At 58.2% G+C, this 14,167-nt stretch overlaps 3 protein-coding genes across 5 annotated transcripts in view; 1 reads left to right on the top strand and 2 right to left on the bottom strand.

Annotated features, from left to right (window-relative positions):
* The window catches only part of SMG5 (SMG5 nonsense mediated mRNA decay factor), a 28,835-nt gene extending 24,838 nt beyond the window's left edge, over positions 1–3,997 (top strand). Inside the window, exons 21-23 of one of the 2 annotated variants that reach the window (XR_014575709.1) lie at positions 99–237; positions 614–2,557; positions 2,629–3,997. Coding sequence is in view for 1 of the 2 variants with exons in the window: in XM_083813096.1 (XP_083669222.1) it covers positions 99–237; positions 614–697 (223 nt within the window). In the remaining variant the exon portion in view is untranslated. Of the gene's footprint in view, positions 1–98; positions 238–613 lie in introns of both variants that reach the window. The other variant, XM_083813096.1, reaches the window with a different exon arrangement.
* A 4,269-nt stretch (positions 3,998–8,266) lies between these two features.
* On the bottom strand, positions 8,267–9,309 carry BGLAP (bone gamma-carboxyglutamate protein). Of its 2 annotated transcripts, none has more exons than XM_083813183.1 (4): positions 9,174–9,309; positions 8,845–8,889; positions 8,675–8,741; positions 8,267–8,522 (listed from the first exon to the last, which is right to left on the bottom strand). In XM_083813183.1, exons 1-4 carry the CDS (start codon positions 9,232–9,234, stop codon positions 8,387–8,389), a joined length of 309 nt encoding a protein of 102 aa, XP_083669309.1. In that variant the 5' UTR covers positions 9,235–9,309; the 3' UTR covers positions 8,267–8,386. The 2 variants fall into 2 exon arrangements, with proteins under 2 accessions (XP_083669309.1, XP_083669308.1); XM_083813182.1 differs by having other exon boundaries at positions 8,267–8,525; positions 9,174–9,287.
* Positions 9,310–10,275: 966 nt separating this feature from the next.
* Positions 10,276–13,824, bottom strand: LOC310887326 (polyamine-modulated factor 1-like). The gene is made up of 5 exons (XM_083813178.1): positions 13,598–13,824; positions 13,397–13,502; positions 13,029–13,129; positions 12,069–12,264; positions 10,276–11,694 (listed from the first exon to the last, which is right to left on the bottom strand). The coding sequence occupies exons 1-5, from the start codon at positions 13,771–13,773 to the stop codon at positions 11,641–11,643; spliced, it is 633 nt and encodes a 210-aa protein (XP_083669304.1). The 5' UTR covers positions 13,774–13,824; the 3' UTR covers positions 10,276–11,640.
* Positions 13,825–14,167: the final 343 nt, after the last annotated feature.

Here is a 14,167-nt window from a genome sequence, read left to right as displayed (position 1 = left end):
ACAGCCCTGCTTTCGGTGCATCATCCTGAGCATATTTGAAACTGCTCGCACAAACAAGTGGTCTCCCCTCTCTCTCTTTTCTTGCATCTGCGTGGCAGGAATCTCTATAAAATACTGGACAGCTGCAAACAGCTGACAGTGTCCCAAGGGAACGGAGAGGATGACACCACGGGAATGGTCACCATCATCACAGGCTTTCAGCTGGAAGACCCAAGCACGCTCTCGGCACCCATGCAGGTCAGTAACTCTGTGCGGAGCTCAGCCCTCCTGCTCCCTAGGAAGATTAAAGTCTGGTTGGTTGGCAAGAGGTTTTTTTTTTTTAATGTTTTCTTCAGTGAGTAATAACAGTCCTGGATTTCCCAAATTTAGTTGGAAGCTCTTGGTCCCTACACGTATTTCCTTGAAGGCCCCTCGATCCATCATGCTTTAGTGGTGCAAAGTAATCCTGGGGGAGGAGAGAGGAGTAATTTGTGTGTCTGTGCAGGCCTTTAATGCCAGAGCAGCTTTAGCATGAAGGAAGACTGGGCCTTTTAGCCACGACAAGCCGTGTCTGAGAATCTCCAGGTTGTGAAGGGCAAGAAAAAAATAACCTGTTGTGTCTGTTTGCTTGCAGTCTGCCATCCAGGCAGCCACCAGTGCCAGCGTGGAAATAAAAAACGTTCTGGAGTTCTACAAGCAGTGGAAAGAGATGGGCTGATGTTCAGAAGGGCATCGGGTTGGTGTACCTTTCTCTCCCCCTCTCGGAACGTGCAGCGTCTGAACAAAGGAAACAAAAATCCAGGCGACACTTAGCCACGAAGCAGCAGCAGCAGCAACAACAGTAACAAAAATACCTACAAAAAAGGAAAAAAAAAAAAAAGAAGGAAAAAAAAACAAAAATCCGATTCGGCACGCACACGGACACCCGCCACCTGCACCCCGACCAGGCGGCTGTACGTCTCTGACGGCGCCAACTGCTCTGAGAAGAGAGAGGCACCTCGGCACGGCCGAGGCAGAGCTCTGCCCTTCTCCCAGTCGGCAGGGATGGGCGAGAGACGGGCAGTCCTTCATTTCCCCCTCCTTCCCCACCAAAGCTTGCTTGGTCATCTGAAATGGGCAGGCGGCTTCTGAAGCGTGGACTTGACTTCAACGAAACCAAACCAGCACGGCAGGAACGGAGCCCTCCCAGCTTGGCAAAGAAGATCCAAAGAGCGTTAAGCTTTTGCTTGGCAATCTGGTGACAGGAAACCATACTTTTTCTTTTTTTTTCTTTTTTCCCCTTTGAATTAATTATTTTTCAAGGATTTTTTTTTTTCTTTTCACTTCTTAGTTTTATATATATAAATAATATTAAAAAAAAAAACAAAAGTGGAGTTCCTTTGGGGTTCTGGATACTCTTCCGATGTCAGAGAGAAAAGGAGACGATGCTATTTAAAAGGGGGGGAAAAAAGCTCTTAATATAATATTTTTTTTTTTGGAACAAGCATATTTATTTCCTTTCCCTGTCCCCATGGAGCGGGCTCAGTGCAAAGGGACGTTGGCCTGCGAGAAGAGCGCTGCGCGACATGCACCTGTGGGCTTGGCGCACATCCTTGCTTCCTGTACGAGCTGCACACTTCACGAGCAGTAAGAGATCGACCAGGCTGCTTGAGAGAGGGGAAAAGGACTCTTCCCCTGTCTTCTCCTCCTCTTCCCCCTTCCCCGGTCCCTCCCACTTCTTTGCTTCCAGCATTAGGCCTTGGAGAAAAGGAGTTGAGTCCAGCAGAGTTGCTGGAAGAGGAAGAACCACGCAGGATTTAAACCCCAATAAGGCTCAACCACTTGGTTTGAATGCAGAGACTGAGATGGATCGAACCAGCAGACATCGCCACAAGTCCCAATGCCTCTTTTTTTTTTCTTTTTTTTCTTTTCTTTTAAATCTTGCAGTGAGGCGTAAAAGAGGAAGTAGGATCTCAAAGCCATTCTCTGTTCTGCTGGCTGTTCTGACACCACTGCTGCTACGTCACGCCAGAGAGGGTGGCAGAACTTGAGCGGTCGTGTTCCCCCTCCTCACATCCCTCCAGGGCGGGCGGAGGCAGCGCAGCGCCCGCCGCTGCCCGGGACTGAGCTCACAAACTGTTCAGTGCTTTTAGCATCCCGCAAAGAAGGGAAGACGCTCCGCGGCTGGGTGCTGGAAGATCGAATTCCCCGCGTGGCCTGCGAGGGACCTTTCAGACCTCCGTCCTGCCGGCATCTCGAGCAACCTGTGTTTGACGTCCCGTCGCGTGCTGATGCCTGGAAATGAAGATACGGGTTGCTCCCAAGACAGCTGAGCAGTGGGGGCACAGGCTGAGCGGCCTCTTTGCAGTTCACCTGCGTCGGTGTGATCAAGAACCAGCTGTCTCTGTCCACGTGAACTAACAGCAGCTATGCAAGTAAAAACCACTAGTCCTCTGTGTTTGGTTGTTTTTCACGTGGGCCGGCCAGAAGCTGCTACAAAAGGGGCGTAATATGGGAAGACAAGTAACGCGCTCCAGTCTGTGCAGACTCCCTCCCGTGGTGCATGGTACTGGAGTGGCAGGATGCTCCTTGTTTTCAGGTAAAAAGCAAACAAAACACAGCACAAGTCCCAGGTGATTCATTTGTATTGCAATTTCTGTTCCTTTGCAGCATGCGGCCGTGTAGCACAGCGGAGGGAGACGCCAAGCTTTAAGTTACGCCTGGAGCCGGCCCCCACAAGGGCCCACGCGCTTGAAGAAGGGAGCTGAAAGGCGAGGGGAGAGGGGCGAGTGGCAGCGCTTCCCTGCAGATTTTTCCTTTTGCAGCTTCTCCTGAAACCTGCGGGGCTTTTCTTGGCTAAACCAAGGAAGCAACAGAAGTCAAAGACTCTGGCTCTTCTTGGGCACGGTTAGAGATCTGAGGCGGGCCGTGAAGCTTGTCGCCCCTCCAGTGCTACCAATGTTTTTATTTGAAGCCGTTTCTTTGTCTAGCCCTTTATTTTTGTTTGATGGGGATGGGAAAAGAAAAGAGAATCCCCCTGCGGGACTCGGCCTTCGGCGCAGGGGCCGGAGCGGCGTGGTGAGGTGGAGAGCGGAGTCACCCTCCCCTCCGTTGGCCTGGAGCGTGCTGCTCGGTTACGCTGAGATAACACTCCTTGTTCACTGGGGGCCTGGCTCAGGGGGGTGGCTGGCTGGCGGACTGTGCTTTTTTTTTTTCCCCTGCTGCTGAAGAAAACCGTCCGCCTCCTTGCTGCACGTCAGAAGGGGGCTGCAGTCTGCGACTCCCTGGTGGAGGGCTGCTCCAGCTGAAGCCTGGCTGGGCTCGCAGGCCCCAGGCCTGATTGTCATTCCCTTCTGGCCACCGGTGTGCGTGTGGGGTTTCGGCGGGGGGTGTTGCTCCTCTGGAAGCCGGAGGGCGAGGATTTGGAGACGTTCTTCGGCTTTGCCCTGGGCCAGGTGCTCCCTTGGCTGGAGCTCGAGGGGGTGGGGGGGGGGAAAGAGCAACGCAAATAAAGCAGTACCCAAAAGGGAAAGCCCCTCGTGCTGGCGGCGAGAGCGTCTCGGTTCTTCCCGGAGCTGCTGGGGGGGACAGGACCGGGGCTGTCCCTGAACGGGGGACGTGGGGGGCACGCTCCGGAGCAAGGGATGGGCTAACGCAGTCCCTCTGCCTCCTGATTCGGCTTGATGGCTCGCTTGGGCCGGGCGCAGGAGGCAGTTTAAGAACAAAAGTAAATAAAGCGGCCGTTTCTGTGCCGAGACGGCGTCGCTGAGCTGCGCGGAGCCCTCTTAAGGGGCCCCACGGCAGGATCGGAGGGCGTTTTTCTGAAAGGCGGCGAGGCTGTCTCCCTGTTCTCATCAACATCCCATAGTGACTGCCCTGCTCTCCTGAGAGGTTGTTTTAATATAACCCCAGCGGTTTTTTTCTTTCACCTGGAGAGGAGGAAAAGGCCCTAGCCCTTCACAGGGACATCTTAATAACTGCCCGGCGCCGTCTTCCAGCGCGTGGTATCTCTGGGCCAAGGGGAGAGAGAGGGCGACCTTCTAAAAAAGGCACCTGAAACATCCCCCTGCCACCCTGCGTCCTCCAGAACGTGCAACTGGGGTTGAGGACCTGGTGAATGCGTGGCCCCAGCCAGAGAGGGGTGAAACTGGAAAAGCAGGAGCCTTGTAGGACAGCAGAGCTGCAAAACAGCCTCAGGGAAGGTGGCAAGCTGCGTCCTGCGAGCGGCGCCATCTCAGCTTGACGTCTTTAAGGTCAGATTAAGGGAAGATGCTGAGCCCCGGTCCCCCCACTCCGTGGTTTCCCCACGTGGGGTCTTGATGCCGGCCTGACAGAGCCACAGCCTGACTCGGCTGGGCAGCGACCGAGCCTCGCAAAAGCCAGTTCTGGTCCGCTGCTGATCCCCGTGGTGCTATTCCTGCCCCGGCTCCAAGCTTGCTAGGACTGGCTCCGCGCTAGCCCCGTCACCCCCTCCGTGCTGGGAAGCGGAGCAAAAAAAAGAGGAAACAAACAATATTTTGTGGGCTAAAAGCTTTGTTTTCACTGTGCTTCGCGTGTGTTTCTGGGCTTTGATTTCCTTTCCTTTTCTCTGAGCTCGCACAAGGGGGGAGCGCAGGTTCCTGGTGGCCGGGGCTGGCCGGGTCCCGGTGCCGCGGCGGGTGGGCGCGATGGCCCCGGTGCCCGCTGCTCTCCTGCTCGGCGTCTCACGGGCTGTGCCAAGCGCCTCTTCCTTCCGCTTCCCGTCCCTGCTCGCCTCAGCTTGATGCCACCTGCGGTGCCGCAGATTTTGGGCTTGCATCGAAGATTTTTCCCTTCTGAACGTCCAGCAGAACTGCCCCGGGGTGTGGGGGGTGTGTGTGGGGAGGCCAGGAAATAGGGTGGGCAAAAATGGGGCGGCTGCTAGAGTGGGAAAGGTGGGGGGGCCGGCGCGGGAGCCCCGCGCTGCGGGTCCTGTCTCTGCCTGCTGGCACCGAGAGCGGCTTGGTGCGAGGCAAGAGGCAAGCGTCCCTCCTTCGAGCCTCCTTTTGGTAGCACAAATGAAACCCAGCCTGCGGGTCTGTGCTCGGGGAGCTCTTGCTGGGGGGCTGACGGCGCACGTCTGCCGGACCCAGCCGGGGCGAGAAGCTCGGGGGCTCTCGCGGCATGTGTCTGACTGTGATCCAAACACGTTGACTAGCTTAATAAAATGCAAGACGTTTGTACCCCTTGTTTTGTGGTGATTCCCAGCCCGCGTTTCTCCTCTAACTACGTGGCTTCAGAGGTGGGTACCTTTTAATACACAAATTAACTCAAACACACAGTTTTCTAGCCAAGCTTTGTGCTTTTCGGAAGGGAACGACTGCCCGAAGCCTTGCCATCTCTACCCCCATTTGAATTTTTTGACCTGGGGGCATTACTTGGCTTGCTTTTGGCTTGTTAGGATGAAACGTAGGTGAGTTCCTTCTTTATCTCTAAAGCAGGGACGCTATTTCCTGTGTCCCTTTCACTTTTACCCCCTGCTTCCGTCCTTCAGGATGACTTTGCCCTCTTGTTGGGGCGCCCGTAGGAGCACCCCCGACCCCAGCAACGTTGGCACAGCAAAATAACTGCGGGGGTTTGCCGGGCGGTTTCTCAGCTTTGTTTTACAAGCGGGCAGGGGGAGGCGTGTGTTCACAAAACGGGTAACTTGCAACTGTAAATTCGAGGTGCCTTTAAAAAGCTTGATTCCAGGGGCGAAGCTGGTGAGGACATTTGTAGTCAGGCTCTGAGGGGCTATGCCAGGCGTTGGTGGGGGGTGGTTTTTTTGAAGAAAAAGGGTGGTTTTGAAGAAAAAGGGGGGGTAGGGGGGGTCTTCTAATCCCTGTAGTCATTCACACCAAAGCTTCTTTATCTGCTAGCGGAAAGCATCAAGCCGGGCACCGATGTAATTTACTCCGACTCGGTGGTTCTTTGGAGGCTGCCAGCAGTGGGAAGGTCAGCAAGGGGGGGTTTGGAAAAGGTGAACCTGGCCTTCAGCTCCCCGGGGGGGTGAATAAGCCGTGGGCGACTTCTTCCCGCAGGGCGAGACGTGCGCTGCATCCCAACCCCGCTGCCCGCGGCTGCACAAAGGGGAGCCGTAGCTGCCAGCCCTGTCCCATCCGATGGGTCTGGAAGCGCCGCCCGCAGCCTGAGCGGGCTGTGCCGGGACGCTGCCTGGCCTTAATGGTGCTGGGGGAGGCCGCGGGCGTTGCTGCCTGCCCTGCTCGCAAACCCTCTGCACCTCCGTTTGCAGTCGGCGCGGGCTGCGCGTCGCTGCGAAGGGTGCCTGGCTGGCGTGGATCGGCCTCGCCCTGGAGTCGCCAACTGCAGGCTTTGCTCCTGGAAAACTGGCGCAGGGCAAAGCCCCGTGGCAGCGACCAAGAACTGGGATCCCCGTCACTGGGGTGCCAAGTCCTGGGGAAGCCCCAGGGGGCTGGGAAGGCAGCAGGAGCCTCCCGGCCTCCAGCCCCGCTCGCCAGGATGCTCTGCTCCCTCTGCACCGCTGCTGCCCACACGGAGAGTTGCCTTTCCCCAACCCAAGCAGGTCCCCATCCTCCAGGGTTTGCTGTGCTTCGTGCAGGTGATTTCAGAGGGGCTTTCAGCACCGGGACCCACAGCCACACACAGAGCGGGTGCCAGGCTCCTTCGTGGGTGACGAGCCTCGCAGCACGAGCCCTGGCTTTTCGGGCTCAGCTCGTCCTGGGGGGCACCGTGGCTCCCAGTGCCCGCAGCTGAGATGAAAACGTGACCTCACCAAGGGAAAGCAAACCACCAGGGACCGAGGCTTTGGCAGCATCGGCCTCGCTCGTGGCTCAGCCTCTCCCTCCTGAGCAGCGCCCATGGCGTGGACCAAGCCTGAGCGTCCAGCCCCTTCGTGCCGGTGGCGCCCGGTCAGACCAAGTGAGGGAAGCTTTCCTGAACTGGTTTTGTTTCCTCTCTGCCTCTCGCCATCACCCAGCTCTTTGTGGTGGCGCTCGTGGGACCCTGCAGGTGTTTGTTGTGTGGCCGATGGAGCCCGGCACTGGCTGAAGGGCTCGCCAGCGCTTAAAAGCTGATGCCCGGCGCCCCCCTGCCCGCACGGCCTCACGGAGGCCCAGGCGCCCTCCACCCCAGGCTGAAAGCTGGGGGCAATGCCCTGGTGCACAGTACGGGGCCCGGCTTCTAGAAGAAGGTGGAGGTTTGGGGTGGGGTGGGGGGGTCACCTGCAGGCAGTGCGTTCGGCGCAAAAGCTAAAAAAAAAAAAAAAAGCAGCCAGAGGCCCAGGAATGTGGCCAGGGAACCAGGAGGCGAGTGGCAGTGGCAGGGACGAGGGTCCCGGCTGAAAGATGGGGTGGGGGGGGGGACTCCGCAGGGAGGGCTGAGGAGGGGGCACGCGCAGAGCATTGCCCACTGCCCCTGCAGCCCCGTGCCAGGGTGGTGGGAGGCATCCCCAGACGCTTGGGGTTGTTTTGTTTTGTTTCCCCCCCCCCTTATTGAGCTGAGTTTTGGGCCTGGGAGGGGTGAGACGAGGGTGAAAATTGGGACTTCTGGGTCCTCTCTGTGCAGCTGGCCTACTTTCCCTGGGCTGCGCCTCGGTTTCTCCTGCCGGGAAGCTCTCACCCCAGTTCCAAGCGTGGTGTCCGACTGCACCAGGCCCTCGTGGGGGCTGCAGGGAGCCCATGGGGCTTGTCCTCCTCTTCAGTGTTCCCATCCTATTCCTGCACCTACCAGGGATGTCCCCAGAGCTGGTAACTGGGGCCAGGAGCCCCCACAGGGTGGGAGCATGCCATGCCTCAGTTTCCCCACCTTTTAAATACAGCCAATTGTTCCCGGTGCCCCGGCCGAGCCAGGTGCTGTGGGTCAGGGGCCCCGGGAGCTGTGGGACCCCGGGAGCTGTGGCCAGGTCAGCGCTGGGGCTGCAGGAGATGAATTTGGGGAAGGGGAGCTGGGGCTGCGTGTGCACGCACCCTGGATGAGCAGGAAGGGGGTAAAGCACCACGGCCGCGGCACCGCGCATGGGACCAGGGGCCCAATTACCCGCCCCCACCCCATGAAATCTGGCCTTAACGAAGGTTCGTTAAGAAATCACTGCCCTTAATAACGCCCGTGCTTGGGATCAAGCAGCTTTAAGTTAAACTGAACTAACACTGGCGCGGGCGCCGGGCTGGTCATTGCCAGGGACGGGGCCGGACGCTGCTCAGCCCTGCAGGTGCTGGGAGAGGGAGGAGGAGGCTGGGAGCCCTCGGCCTCGCGGGGGGGACATGGAGGTGCCTCTGCTGCGGCTGCACACCCACCCACCCCCCCAGACTAGGAAGGAGAGGAAGGAGCCGGCTGCACTGTGTGTGCCTTTATTTCTTTCCACAATTAATGGAGAGGAGCATTAATGGAGGGTGGCCCGGGGCAGGTGGCACTGAGCACAGCGCCCACGGGACCGCGTCGCAGCGGGGGGGGGCTAAACGGGGCCGTAGAAGCGCCGGTACGCCTCCTGGAAGCCGATGTGGTCGGCCAGCTCATCGCAGTCGGGGTTCAGCTCGCACACCTCGCGCTTGGCCTCCAGTGGGTTCCAGGCGGGTGCCGCTCCGTAGACGCTGCTGGGGATGGACGGGGGCATGCGGGGAGCGTGGGGAGGGTCCCGACCTCATGGCGAGGCAAGAGGCACCCAGAGAAAGGACCTGCCGGCAGGACCCCACCCCAAAAAATGGGATTTCATCGCATAGCCCGGCTGGGGAACACGAGTTACCTGTCATAGACGTAATTCCTCTTGTGTCTCCTCGCCATCTCGGCGCTGGCACGTTTGGAGATAAAGGCTACGGGGACAGAGCAGGGGATGAGGGAGGGCCAGGTCCCCCCTCCCCTCCCCGCGTCCCCATCCCCAGGGTGGCAGGGCCGCATCTGGCCGCAGGCACTCACCTTCGGAGCTGGGCGACTCGTTGGCGCTGACGGAGCGCTCAGGGGCTGCAGGGGAAGGATTGAGGCAGTGAGTGCCGGGCGGGCACGGTTTGGCCCCACGTTCGCTGCGCCCTCGCCCTGCTCCCAGCCCAGTCCCTGCTCCGATCCCTCAACCAGACCCCCACCCAACCTAACAAAGGGATCCGGGGTCCTGAGCCCTGTCCCAGCACTGCGCCATCCACCCTAAAGCTCAGGAAACCTCTCTCCGAGCCCCTCTGCTCCCCCCCAGCTCGTGGCATAGGTCCCCTCCCCGCAGCCTGGTGCCCGTCGCTCCCTAAAACGCCCCATACCCCTGCGGCAGAGGCCGAGGGCCAGGAGGGCCAGCAGGACCAGCAGGATGAGGGCCTTCATGGTGCCTGTCCGTGCAGCACCGCGCTCGCTGCAGCCCCCGGTCCCCGTGCGGCTTTATAGGGCGCCCCGACCGCTGTCAAGGAGGGGCCCCGCAGCCCCGCCAGGGCTATTTCCAGCACATCCGCTGGGGCTGGGAGCTGCCGGCACAGGCGGCAATTGTGGTTTGGGGTGAACTCAGTTCCCCTGCGACCGGCCGGATCCCACAGGGAGGGAAACACGGCCCCGGGCCAGCAGAGAGCAGCCGGTGCACGCGGCCGGGCCCGCCTGGCAGCACCAAGTCTCCGGCCCCTAACGGGACGGGAGATGGGGCACCGGAGAAATTCCTTGCCGTGCTCCCCAGTCCCTGATGGGGCTGTCCCTCTCCTCACTGCCGGGCTCCCAGCGGGCTTGCAGACACGCTAGGAGCATTTCCTGACACAATCCACAGGGGTTTCCCCTCGGCACACATGGCCCACAGGGTGATTTTTGCCTGGGGACGGCGCGCGTTCCTTCAGCAGCAGCCGCTCGAGGTCAGCGCAGCCGTTCCCCACGCCAAGTCCCAGGAGCAGGAGGCCAGCAGACGCCACTGGCCTCGCAGCTGTCCCATGCCACATCCTCCCCAGCACCTCTTAAAACCCCAAATCAGGGCTTTGTGAGAGCAAAAAGCGTACTGCTGGCATGGGTCAGGTACTGAGCAGCAGCGACGGGGGTAGGAGAAGCTGGAGAAGGGAACTCTCAGGTTCCTCCCTCCCTTTACTCCTTCCTCCCGACTCCTCGACGTGAGCGGTGCCCAGGGCCTTCAGCCACCCCTGGCAGCTGGCTCCAGGCGACTCCAGGACTCCGAGCAGCGCGACTTTCCACGAGCTGCCCAGGACATTCCTCCTTGGGATCCTGACCACTTCCCAGACTTTCAGATCCTACGAATCCAGCCCTGTCCTGAAAAGCGGAACCGGAGGCTTTGGGGTGGAGGAGGAGAGAATTCCTGAAGCCAGAGCCTTTGACAAACAAACCCATGAAACTATAGAGTACGTGGGCCAAGCAAGCACAGCAGGAGCCAAGACCGGGGGGGAAAAGCAACAGCCCCAATTTATTTAGATTATAATGCAGCAAGGCACGGCTTGTTTATGACAACAGGAAAATATGCCTAAGTCAGTCAATCACAGGCTGCGAGTGCCTCTAATTGAAAACAGAGGCCTGTGCTTGGTGGAAATTGCTACCTTTGTTCTCAGAATTCCTAGTTCAACACCGCACCAGACAGCTTTCACCGATAGCTGAAGTGCAACGCAGGCCGGGGGGATGACAGGTGACCGGACAGGTAGAGGACCTGCTGCCTTTGGCAGATCTGGCATCTGCTGGAAACGCTTGTGACTGACACCTGCCAGGCCCACTAAGACTCCTCGTTATCTTCCCAGTCCCGACGAAGGACCTTCTCCTCACTTTGAAGAGCAGCCTCGCTTGCAGGGTTTCAGTACGGCCCTTGCAGGCAGGCTCCAGTTAAGTGCCCGCTTCCATGGCTGGCAAATTTCAGAAGGGATGGTGAAGAACTGCTCTGGGGGGCATAACCAAACCCACCCATGGCTTACAGATGCAAAAAAATCAACAAGGAGGTTTCTCAGGAAAATATTAAGTCCCTTTACACAAGCCCACAAAGCCACGGCAGGGCCATGCTAAGCCCTGCTCAGCTCCACACGAACAAGGGACAGGTCCCTGGGTCCTCTGCACTCTGGTTCTCAAGAGGTGCCCTCCACGTGTACTTTGCTCGTCTGTGGGTAGTGGAGCAGGGCTGGAAAATAGCCAGGAAAAAAAGAATATATGGCGATGAGGAGCCTGATGTGGTAAGGCAGATGCTAACGTCTTTTCTCATGGGCAGACAGTTATTTAAAGAAATGGGAACTGGACATGAACACCTACGAAAGCAAGGCACAGGAATCTGATGTGGGCTCCTCACTCCTGAGCGCAGCACAACCAGCCTCTGTGCTTTTTTGTATGTATAAGGCACCGATTTTTCTCTAATATGCACCTAAAATGCCTTTGAGGTCTCAAATTTGGCTCTAGCATGCCAGAATCACACACGTCATAGTGCTAAGAAAGCGTGTGAGAGCTAAAGAAGTGTGTGAATGTACGGACGTGCTCTGGCTATCAGACCTGTGGGATTCGCCTTGTTGAACTGAGTGGGGGGATACAAATTTGTCATCCGTTTCCAAACATCCTGACGCGCTTTCATAGCTCTTCACAAACTTTGACCAAATTGTGCAAGTCCGGCAACTTTCTGGTTCTACTGCAAGTTTCTTTCAGGCAGACAAGATGAACTCAAGTTTGCACGGGTTGTACGTGCCGCACGCGGTGTCCCACCTCCCGAGGCATCGTCAGTGCTTCAGAGATGAAGACAAAATTCCTACATGAAAGGTGCAGAATCTCTCTGCTTCCTCACTGGGGCTCCTTGAAGGTCATGATGAGTTCTCGTTGCTCCTTACTAATTGCCTAGAAGGAAAACAACCGCCACCAAATTCAGCACAGTTGCCAGCGTTCAGGACACAAAGCAGGCTGATGTAAAACAGAGCCTCACGTGCACCGCTGCCCCCAGCATGTACAGAATACAACCCACCGATTTTAAACATTTGCCCCCTGAAACATCCTACCCAGCACACTCTGGGAGCGCTCAGGGAAAACCATCCAAGGCTTCCACTGAAAATTCTCAGGCCTCCCAGGCCAGTGTCAGCAGTACTTGGCTCCTGGTGAGGCCTTTCATGACTGAAGGGCTTAAACATAGTGCAGCCGTTTGCTAGTCAAACCACAGAACAGCATTTCTCTCAGGCTGATGCCACAAAGAAGAGGATTTTTAAATTATTTTTTACCTGCCAGGCTTGTCTGCGAGTGTCTATCAGCTGCTGCAGCTTAGCAATCTGATCCCTCCCCGCGAGCACAGACTCTGCCAGCTTCCTGTTTTCTTCCTCCTTCTCCTTCAGAACTTTCTGCAGGTATGACTTGTGCTTCAGGAGGTAGGGCACCACGGCGCTGCGAATGTCTTCTTCTGGGATCCCACTGGGACGCCTGTGAATGACCAGGACGTAAAGCCACCAGAGGGCCTCGATTCCACACAGCAATTAGTCTCGCACACTGTAATCGGAAGTTGTGCTTTGCCAAAACGCATCAGCTCACCAACCCCAGCAATTTACCTTTAGCACTGCCCGAGCCTGGATGTGCAAAAGGGCAGATATAACGTGTCTGATGCGCACCCGTGGCGTAGCCCCTTGTGGGGCACGTGAGGAGAGGGAATCCTCCCCAAAAGTCTGCAGTTAGCTGAGGTGTGGAGGCAGGAGATGTAATTAACTTCCCCAAACACAGAAACAAGGAATCATTATGATGCTTTTGATTAAAAGACCCAGTCTGCCCTTAGGGCAAACAAAGGCAGCTCATGCAACCTCCAGTACCTGCAGAGCCCCTAAGCCCCACGTTCCAACAAAAAGCATCGAAGCGAGCTCTTCTATTAGAACGGGGGCTAAAGGCTAAATCAGCCTTCTGAATTATTCAGAATTCTTTTGAGTTTATCCCCATTCTGGTCCCACCAGCACCAACCTCTCTCCTTGCACAGAGAAAGCACAGCTACATGGCTTAGAGAAGCACAGACAGAATAGCTTTCAGATGTTTTAGAAACAATGACGTTGCTGTTAAGGTCTGTGAGGTTTTGGAAGATCCCTTGCAGCACGAGACCTACAGAGCACATCAGCAGGCCCCAAACATCACACGGCGCTGCCTCTGGCTGCTGAAGCGCGCACACACGCCTCCCAAACCATCTTCCACCAAAAAGCCCTTACCACGCAGGCTCTTCCTGGTCCTTCGCCTCCTCCACGATCTTATCCAGCGAGTTAAAGAGCTCCTCCAGGTTCCCTTCTCTCTTCACCTCCTGGATCTCCTCCTGGCAGGGAAGGCACCACAGGGATTCAGCAGGACCCGAACCGAGCGGGCAGGGGCATCACCCTGCTCGTCTGCCCTTGGTTCTCTCCAGGGGAAGGCTACGGCTTTCCCTGGGGAAAATAAAGCCCGGCAGACTATCCGGGGGGTATTTCTAACTGCTTTTTCTGATTTAAAAGCGCATTTGCCACCCTCAAAGCACCGCGCTGCGGGTTTTTACACCTGGGGCTCGGAGCTCGTGTCCGCCCAGGGAGCCCCTTCCCCTTTTCACCTTGATGGAAGCCTGCAGCTGGGATATAAACTGATCGTAAATGCTCCTGGTCATCTCGGGCTGCAGCCTGTAGAAGCGGTGGTAGCAGTTCGCGAACCTCTGGTAGCTGCAAAGCCAAAAAGGGACCGGCCGTCAACCACCGGGGCGAGGGGGGTGCGGACACACCGGGGGGGCGCCTTCCTTCCCCCCCCCCAGCCTCACCTCCCCGCCGCCACCAGCTTCTCCATGAAGGCGTCCACCACGGCTGCGAAGAGCCGCCCGCGGCCGAGCCCCCCGGCGCCGCCATCGCCGCCCGCCGCGCTCCCCTCAGCTCCGCCGCTTCCCGCCTCAGCCGCTGCCGCCGCCATTTTGCCCCCGCCCCGGGGCCCCGCCGCCATCAGCGCGCATGCGGCAGGCGCCAACCCCGCCCCCCCCCCCCCATGGGGACCCCCCCAGCGGCTCCCCTGAGGGCCCGAAAATGGCGGGGGGCTGGGGGGGGGGACACGGGAGTGAAGGGGGGGACACGGGGGGAGGAGTGAGGGGACACGGGAGTGGTGGGGGGACAGGGACACTGGGGGGGGACACGGGGAGTGATGGGGAGTGACTGGGGGGGGGACACGGGAGTGACTGGGGGGGACAGGGACACTGGGGGGGGGACACGGGGAGTGATGGGGGGACACGGGGGGGGTGTGGGGAGTGACTGGGGGGGGACACGAGTGATGGGGGGACGGGGACACTGGGGGGGGACACGGGGAGTGACGGGGGGACACGAGGGGGTGGTGGGGAGTGACT

This window comes from Anser anser (assembly GCF_964211835.1).
Source record: "Anser anser genome assembly, chromosome: 28".
NCBI classification, from domain to species: domain Eukaryota; kingdom Metazoa; phylum Chordata; class Aves; order Anseriformes; family Anatidae; genus Anser; species Anser anser.
Note: the sequence above shows the minus strand (reverse complement) of the source record. Positions and strands in the feature narration are given on the sequence as shown.

Bases quoted from the DNA above. Each gene is read 5' to 3' on its own strand.
- BGLAP (XM_083813182.1), bottom strand. From the start codon at position 9,234: ATGAAGGCCCTCATCCTGCTGGTCCTGCTGGCCCTCCTGGCCCTCGGC. The intron at 8,890-9,173 runs GTATGGGGCGTT...CTTCCCCTGCAG, and splicing joins CCTCGGCCTCTGCCGCAGGG to CCCCTGAGCGCTCCGTCAGC. The intron at 8,742-8,844 runs GTGAGTGCCTGC...CTGTCCCCGTAG, and splicing joins CGAGTCGCCCAGCTCCGAAG to CCTTTATCTCCAAACGTGCC.
- LOC310887326 (XM_083813178.1), bottom strand. From the start codon at position 13,773: ATGGCGGCGGGGCCCCGGGGCGGGGGCAAAATGGCGGCGGCAGCGGCT. The intron at 13,130-13,396 runs GTGAAAAGGGGA...CTTCCCTGCCAG, and splicing joins AGCTGCAGGCTTCCATCAAG to GAGGAGATCCAGGAGGTGAA. The intron at 12,265-13,028 runs GTAAGGGCTTTT...GGTCATTCACAG, and splicing joins GACCAGGAAGAGCCTGCGTG to GCGTCCCAGTGGGATCCCAG.